The sequence below is a fragment of the Culex pipiens genome, chromosome 2, assembly GCF_016801865.2.
Source record: "Culex pipiens pallens isolate TS chromosome 2, TS_CPP_V2, whole genome shotgun sequence".
NCBI lineage: Eukaryota > Metazoa > Arthropoda > Insecta > Diptera > Culicidae > Culex > Culex pipiens.
The window spans coordinates 3,661,235-3,669,636 of NC_068938.1; the positions used below are offsets into that span (position 1 = coordinate 3,661,235).

The following is an 8,402-nucleotide window of genomic DNA, read 5'->3' on the forward strand; positions in this document are numbered from 1 at the left end:
ATATCGATTGTTTTGATGACCTTTATTGAGACTTAAAGAATTCCGTTCACTTAAATTTCAGTCCAAATTTGTGCGATTCATAAGCAAAATCGAGTGTCCGGATTTCGAATCAGCTTTTATCAGTGTCCGGGATTTGAAGCACAACAAAACATTTTAGTTTTGAAATTCTGATAAAAAATGTTTAGAAAAGAAAAATTAAAATTGACTATTTCATCCCCTGATGATATTTCTACATTTCCAACTTATTGCATGAATTTTTGCGAGCTATAACAAAAATGATATGCTACTAAGTGTCCGGATTTCGAATCATGACGTTACGTATAACATTGAAGTTTTTAGCTTTCTTGAGCTCTGTACAGACTCTCAAATATAAAAAAAAAATCTGTACCAGCAAAAAAGATATACCAGCAAAATAGATTTGGGTTCCAATCGAGCTGTCAAAACAGAGTTCCAATCGAAAGATTTGAAATTATTTATGCGGATTTGTGATTCGTTACAATTCGCCTCTCCATATAGGCTATCTAATACAATAAATATGGAATTTTCCTTTTTTTTATTTTAATTGCTCGAGTTTTTGACCAATCGAGCTCATATTTGGAATTTAAGATAAGTACCTATATCAAAGAACTCAGCTTTGTATTGAAAAACGAAATTTCAAATTTGAACCACTCTCCTATACATTCTACAATAATAATTTGCTTTTTGCAATTCCACTGTGAAACTGTCAACTTTTCCTGCCCTTCTGGAGAAACGAAACGGCCTACTTTTCCCTACCAAAAATAACAGAATGGAAAATTAATACCTTTCAATAACAGTGCTGAAAAGTTCTACTTTTCAGCACTGAAATGGGTGCTGAAAAGTTGAACTTTTCAGCACTAGTATCGAAAAGTAACATTTTTCAATATTGTTTTGTTTTGAACGATGAATTTACTAAACACATGAATGTTTGACATAAAATTCCATTAAATAAGCGTTTTTCGGAATTGCAAAAAATGTTGTAAGCAACTCGTTGCAAAACTTAATTTTTTCAGCACTCGTCGTATTTATCCAACTCGGTAAACCTCGTTGGATAAATGTACAACTCGTGCTGAAAAAATCTTCTTTTTGCAACTTGTTGCATAAACTACTATTTTGAGCAAATCGGTCATCCGATTTTTTCCATTTTATTCTATGGCTTCAACTTTTTGGAAGCCTTCCGTATGCCCAAAGAAGCTATTTTACAATTTGTTTATATCACTTTCCATACAAATTTGGCAGCTGTCTATACGAAAATCTGTATCTTGTGAAGGATTTTTTTAATGACTTGCTGTCTTCAGAAAAGTTTAAGGTATAAATGAGGACTTCATCAAATAAAAATAAGTTACTGATTTTTTTTTTTAAATTTGACACTAAAAGTTGATTTTCAAAACTTACAACATTTTTAAATATTTGTTTATATGTTCCAGGGGATTATTGGTTTATTAGTGATTTTTTTAAAAATAATCTGAAAAATCAGATTGCTTGTGATTTTCAATGTAAAATTAAATTCACAATCTAAAAGAACATAGTTATATTTAGTTAAAGTGCACCATTTTCAAATTATAGCCATTAACTTGGTAACTTTTCTAGAAAAAATATTTTTTTTTCAAAATACCGAAGTTTCCATTATCCGAAGTTCGATTATCCGTAGGTTTGTATGGGACTTGGGATAAGCGAATCACGAACAAAAAAAAAACGTTTTCTCGTTTTCTTACTTTTAACATCAAATTCGAATTCTGCGACCCTTTTTCACTCAAACTTGAATTGTTGATTGCCTTAAAAACTACCAAATGCATTTTTTTAAAAATATTTCATCACCGCCATTTTGGCCGCCATCTTGGATTTAAAAATTCTAAATCACTTTTGAGTAGTTAAGGGGTCATGCTTAAGCTCTACATTTAAAAATAAGACAACACATTTTTTTTGCGTGATTAGATTATCCGAAGTGATTTTTTTCCGAGGCTTTCGGATAACCGAGTCTGGACTGTAATGCCCGTGTTTGTCCACGGTTGAAAAAAATATTTTCAAAAATCTAAAAATTTCCAATATTTTGCTTTTTTAAATATTGTATTGAAGGTAAATGAGAAAATTTTGCAAACCGATTTATCAGAAATTTTGCTTTTGATTTTTTTAATGTTTGTTTTAAACACGATTTCAAACCATGTGAGGCAAACGAACAAAAATAATGACAATTACCTAAATACCTTTTTTTTTAATTTCATCGAAAAAAAACTTTTTGCGATACTAAACATCGGACATTTTCAAAAATTCTAAAGATTTTTAAATCAACCCAAACATGCTAACTGAAGCCATGAGCATGTCCCGTTAGGGTGTAATATCAAAATCGATTTTCCAGCACAGCATTATTTTAGTTCCTTTTGGGGTCCTAAACAACTCCCAAAAGTTTGGTAACGATTGGTTAAGTTCCCACTTTGCGCAAAGCGGTTCAATTTTCCATACAAATTTGTATGGGAAAAATCATTTTTTTGAATTATGATATTTAAAAAATCCACGTTTCACGCTATATCAAGACCGGATTCATATTTGGATGCTCTGGAATGTGCTCTACAACTTTCCCGAAGAGAGTATGGTGCTAACTTGCCCCTGAAAGATGATACAGCGTCCTCAAAACTCGTCTAAAACGTGTTTTTCGATCAAAAAACACGTTTTAGACGAGTTTTGAACACGCTGTATCTTTTTATAGGAGCAAGTTAGCACCATACTCCCTTCGGGAAAGTTGTAGAGCACATTCCAGAGCATCCAAATATGAATCCGGTCTTGATATAGCGTGAAACGTGGATTTTTTAAATATCATAATTCAAAAAAATGATTTTTTCCATACAAATTTGTATGGAAAATTGAATCGCTTTGCGCAAAGTGGGAACTTAACCAATCGTTACCAAACTTTTGGGAGTTGTTAAAGACCCTATAAGGAACCAAAAAGTTGCTGTGCTGGCTAAATTTGGACAACTTTATTTTTTTCCATACAACCATATTACACCCTAATGTCCCGTGTTTACATAGGAACAATCTCGTCGCTGTTTGGAAAAAGAGTTTCAATTCTTTGATGTTTGATTTCAATTCGCGAAATTTTGGATTGCTACACCTTATACTTTCTTCGACAAAAAAAATCTTTGGAAACATTCACAAAATCTCAAAAGTCAAAAGTTATATATTTTAGGTGATTGAAAAATCTACGTTTTAAGAAAAAAGATGGTAACATTTGGACCATTCAAAACAAATCGATGCTGTGATTCCAATGTTTGTAAATCAATAACACCAATTTTCCGGCTGTGGAAAATTATATAATTTTTGGTGGGCATCCTCCTGGGCATAGGCCGGCTGCGAAATTATAGAAAAATGTTATCTATATCAGATAAAACAAAAAAACATTGATGAAACATCTTATCTTTATCCCGAAAATTGTGTAACACAGCTTCTATCATAAATTAAATCAACTAATCTGAAGTTATTTAAAATGGTAAGTTCAATTTGCAGTTCGCTCAAGAAAACAAATAATTTCGCCAGAAGAAAAAAAAATGATTTCTTGAGTAATGATATTTTATATTCTTAAAAACTAAGCACAATTCGTGAAAGCATCAAATCACCGCACTTTTAAAGCCATAAGACACCATTTAGCACGCTTTTGTAGTTCATCACTAGAGGCTTCCGCACCTAGTTCTTAGCTTAGCAATAGTTGCAATTTGTGTGTTACGTTACGTTTTGTTGTTCTGTTGCACTTGTTTTCGCATTATACGTTCGTTTCTTTCCCTTTCTCGATCATAGGTGCCGTTTCGAAGATCGTCCATAATTCGTTCTTTCTCTCGTTATCCAATTCCAGAGACACTGCCGTTTAAAGCATAACGGCAACGTGCTGATCGAGATGGTCAACACTTCCGCAAAACAGCAGCAACAACAAAATCAACCACTTACAACAACAACAACAACTTCTTCTTCAAACCAACAACAACAACAACAGCCGGCAACGGGCGGCGTGTCGCAAAACGTAACTGATTTACGCAATTTGAAGAAAGTGCGAAAGCCATTTCAATCATTCGACTCAGTTTCACAGGATATCACCGTACAGCCGGTCACGCTGCACCCGATAGAGCTGGTGCCCGAGGTCAGCCTGGTGGTCCAGGAGATGCCGATGGTGCTGATTCCGATTGGTGACGGTGGTGGTCCCCCTCCCCTGACGCTCCTGTCCCCACTGACGACGACGACGACGCTTCCGACGACCTCAACCTCAACAACTCCCATGACATTCATTAACCTGACGGAGGAATCCTCGCTGGAACTCCCGCCGCTGGTTAGGACGACCGTGACTCTACCGACGCCGATGCAAACCGATACCAGTGACGGAGTGACCGAGCCGGAACCGGAACCGGAAGTGGTTCCGGTTGCGAGCAGCTCGCGCTCCAAGCGATACCAGTGTCCGGCGTGTCCGTACGTGACGGACAGCAAGACCCAGTTTGCGTACCACAAGTCGTTCCACAGACCACGTGGCGATCCGTACCAGTGTAGCGAATGCTCGTACAACGTCACCAAGAAGCACCTGTTGATTCAGCACCAGAAAACGCACTCGCACAGCACTGCTTCACCAGTTAGTGAAGCTCCGGCCAAACAACCTTTGGGCGAACTGTCCCTAGTGATGGGCAACGCAACCAAGTCCAGTGGTCTGACTCCGGCGGAGATCCTCGATCTGACGAAGAATATGGGCCATGAAGTCAGCATAACACCGGCGATCAACAACTCCAGCAGCAGCAGCAACTCCACCGGCAAGGGTCAACTCGTCCCCAAGATCGTGTACTACTGCAAGAACTGTCCAGCGCGATACCTGGACGAGAGCGAGATCGTGATCCACCAGAACAAGCACCACCAGCAGGACAAGTACAAGTGCGACCTGTGCTCGTTCTCTACCTGTGACGAGTCCGGAATAGCGAACCACCGGAACGTCCACGGACTCAACTACCGCATCGTAACGGCAGAACTTCGCCGGCACAACGTCGAAAGCGAACGACATCCGCGGCCCAAGATCATCTCGATTCGCGTCGGGGACGACCTCCGGGATAAGGCTTGGGTCGTCAAAAGGGACTACGAAGCGATGCAACCGCCGGAACCGGAAGAACCTATCCTGGTGGAAGATCCCATCGTAATAGAAGATAATGCTGCAGTTGAAGACCCTGTCGTTGTGGTGGAAGATCCCGTCTTAGAGGTAGTAGATTCCGTCCCAATTGAAGACCCTGTAACCTTGGAAGACCCCGTCCCAGTGGTAGAAGATCCCGTCACAATTGAAGACCCCGTCATTGTGGAAGATCCCGTCCCAGAGGTAGAACCAATGCAGGTGGAGGAACCTACTCCAGCTCCACCTACACCACCACAGCCTCCACCAACGCCGCCTCCACCACCACAAAAACAAAAGAAAACCGATCCTCCCCGCATCCGTCGATCAGCGCGGGTCAAACAACCCGCTCCGCAACCAACCAAACGTACGCTCATCAAGAAATCGTCTTCGAAGCAACTCTACAGCTGCGATCACTGCGACCACACGGACAAGGACGAGGCGGCGCTGAAGGACCACGTCAAGTTTCACTTCCGGGACATTCTGTTTCCGCGGAGGGTCGACGGGGTCGAGGCGCGGCGCGGACCGTTCCGGCAAAAAATCACCATGGTCGACGATCCGGAGCAGTCGTTCGAGCTGCGGTTCGAGAGTGAGGAGGAGGAGGAGGATCATGAGGAGTGTCCGGAGGAGGAAAGGATCTTCATTGAGATCTAGGGACAGTTTTCTGAGGGTTTGGGGTGGTTCGTGGTGGAATTGAATCTTGCAACTTGTTGACAATCTCGACAGGATGCTTGAAATTCCCGTTACAGTCTTGTAATCCGATCATAACATTTACCTTTTTTGACTGAACGTCACGACCATTCCTGTCAGACAAGTTTGAACATCCATCAAACTCAATCCAAATCAAAGAATCCTCTCTACGGTAAACTTTCCGCAGTATGCTTGGCCGCATTGATGTTTGTGGTTTTTTGAGTTGTTGTTGTTTATTCCAAGTATCGTGTCCAAACTCCAAACCAAATTCTTGAAAAGCCTAATCACAGTGTAATGTTGTTTTGGTACACGGATATCCCGATTTTAAAACCCCTCAAAATTTATTAAAACTTTTTTTTTATGTTTCTAATTTTTTTTTCTTTTTCGATTTCGCTACATTTTTGTTAAGATAATTTTAACAAAAAAAAAATATTTTTTGAGCAGTGATTTTTTTTTGCTTTCCCTGCTGTTTTACGATTTACGATTAAAACCATTTCTGATCACTTTTTTTTTCATTTTAATGCAAAAAAAAATTGACTGGACAACTTTTTTTCAATGGATCAACTATGGTCCCCTTGGAACGAGCTGTCAAATAGGACCGTTTCTGTCAAGAAGGACCGCGACGTTAATTTTTGAAAATTGAATTGAAAATCAATTTTAAATCCTTTCCGGACGTACAAAGAGTCATTGTACACAGGAAAATTCGCTTTATCGTTGTGAACAGTAATATCACAAATTTAAGCTTAACTTTAGCACCCAAAATGTTTTTACTATATTTCATTTCACTTTTCTCTTAAAACGTATGTCCGGTATCTGTTAAAAAAAAGCTTAAATGGTTTAAAATCCTTGAGTTTTAAAAAATACAACAAGTTTTCAAGTTGCAAGACAATCTCCTACCACACCAGCCCGAATCAGTTAATAGACGTACTATATTTTTGATATTAGCTAGCTAGTTTACAACGATATAACCCTCCACAAAAAAAAACACATGAATAACAAACAAACAAACAAACAAACAAATACAGCAAAATTGACCAGTGCGCACACATACACAAACAAACACTATAGACACCTGAATTTGTTGTATAATCAAACACACAAATCGTAGTATAAGAAGCATCCTGAGCGAAAACAAAAAAAAAATAAAGCCCAGGAGTGAAGGTTCTTCGTAGTTTGCCATTAAACCAAAATTGGAACAAATGAGAAAATCTCAAACAAGTACAAATTGAGTTATGATTTTACGTTGAAACCCCCCCTGTATTAGTAACGAAATTTTAGCGAAACAAAAGCTTCATTTATATTTCAACACATTTAGTATAATCGCTGCAATCATAATAAGCACGCGGACTTTAGTTCAAGGGACACAACAGCAAATAACGGTTATTTACTTTCAGCAGATTTTTAAAAGCAATTTTGCATACTACACACAATTACACACACACTTTAGGCTAAGTTGAATACAAATCACTAACTAAAAAACACAATAGAAAAAGATGGGCTTCGTAGGGGGCGAATGTTTTTACCATACTTAGTGTGTAAGCTAAACTAATTTAAACTTTATGCTAGCACGAAAACAAAAATCGTGTCAAGTCCTTTTGTTACTTTTTTTAGCCTTTAGTACACACGCAAAACCACAACCACCAACCAACCAACCAACCCAGAGCAAACGGAAAGCGCTTTCGCGATCGCATTTGATGCGCATAGATTGCATTAATTTGTTTTATTAGTATTATACTGTAACGAGTTTATTGTTTTACCCTTTAATTTTGTTTTTGCTTCTAGCGATTAGTCAATCTTTCGCGAGTTATTTCGACGTATAACAATCACAACGGTTGCAGAAAAAAAGAAAAAAAATCAAATTGGAACCAGTAAATTACGACAATTCCATTTTACCAGTAAAATGTACACACCATTAGAGCGTAGAGCAAAAAACTACTAGTACTAGGACCACGCCACAAAATCGGAACCAAAGTGTAATCAATCAAAATTATTTAACTATTTAAGAAAGCTAGATAAATGGTAGAAGTGTTAAGGTAGGCTAGACCTATCAAACCAGTGTGGATTGAACCAAGCGAGTGAGCAACTGCAATTTGGCGCTGTTTTGGATCACTTTTGTAAATACGATGGTAGAGTTAGATGTACAATTTGTTGTTGAATTTGATTTTATAGGAATATGGCGTTGAATAAAGTATATGGTTATTTATAAAATTGGAATTTTATTTATCACGAATGCCTTACAAATACATAAAAGTAAAACTACAAAAGACGCATAAGTAATTAAGATCTTTTTTGGAATGGCAGCTTTTAAATTGTTCTCAATTGTTGACTGTTTTGGGCACTCAAATCTTGATTTTCAACTTCTTTAAATTCAATTGATAAAATTTGTCAGAAAGCGTACTGATATCTCGGGATCTATTGGTCCGATTTTCAACATTAAAAAAAATGAACATTTGTGAAATTTTTAGACACGTTCGATTTTTTTTATTCAAGAGTGCCAATATTCAATATTAATATCTTTTCATATGTTAGTCTTGATTTCAAAATTTTGACTTTTTTTCGAGAGGATCAGGCA

The 8,402-nt window shown here is 37.8% G+C and overlaps 1 protein-coding gene and 1 long non-coding RNA gene across 12 annotated transcripts in view; one reads left to right on the forward strand and one right to left on the reverse strand.

Moving 5' to 3' along the window:
* LOC120412507 (uncharacterized) overlaps positions 1-8,031 on the forward strand; it is a 61,462-nt gene extending 53,431 nt beyond the window's left edge. For all 11 annotated transcript variants that reach the window (XM_052708465.1, XM_052708456.1, XM_052708459.1 and 8 more), the window contains one exon: positions 3,860-8,031. In XM_052708465.1, the coding sequence (XP_052564425.1) occupies positions 3,860-5,794 (1,935 nt within the window). In that variant the 3' untranslated portion in view covers positions 5,795-8,031. The remainder of the gene's footprint in view (positions 1-3,859) is intronic.
* On the reverse strand, positions 741-2,533 carry LOC128093036 (uncharacterized). Its single transcript, XR_008212185.1, has 2 exons — positions 867-2,533; positions 741-802 (listed from the first exon to the last, which is right to left on the reverse strand). It is a non-coding gene; the product is annotated as an uncharacterized LOC128093036 (long non-coding RNA).
* Positions 8,032-8,402: the final 371 nt, after the last annotated feature.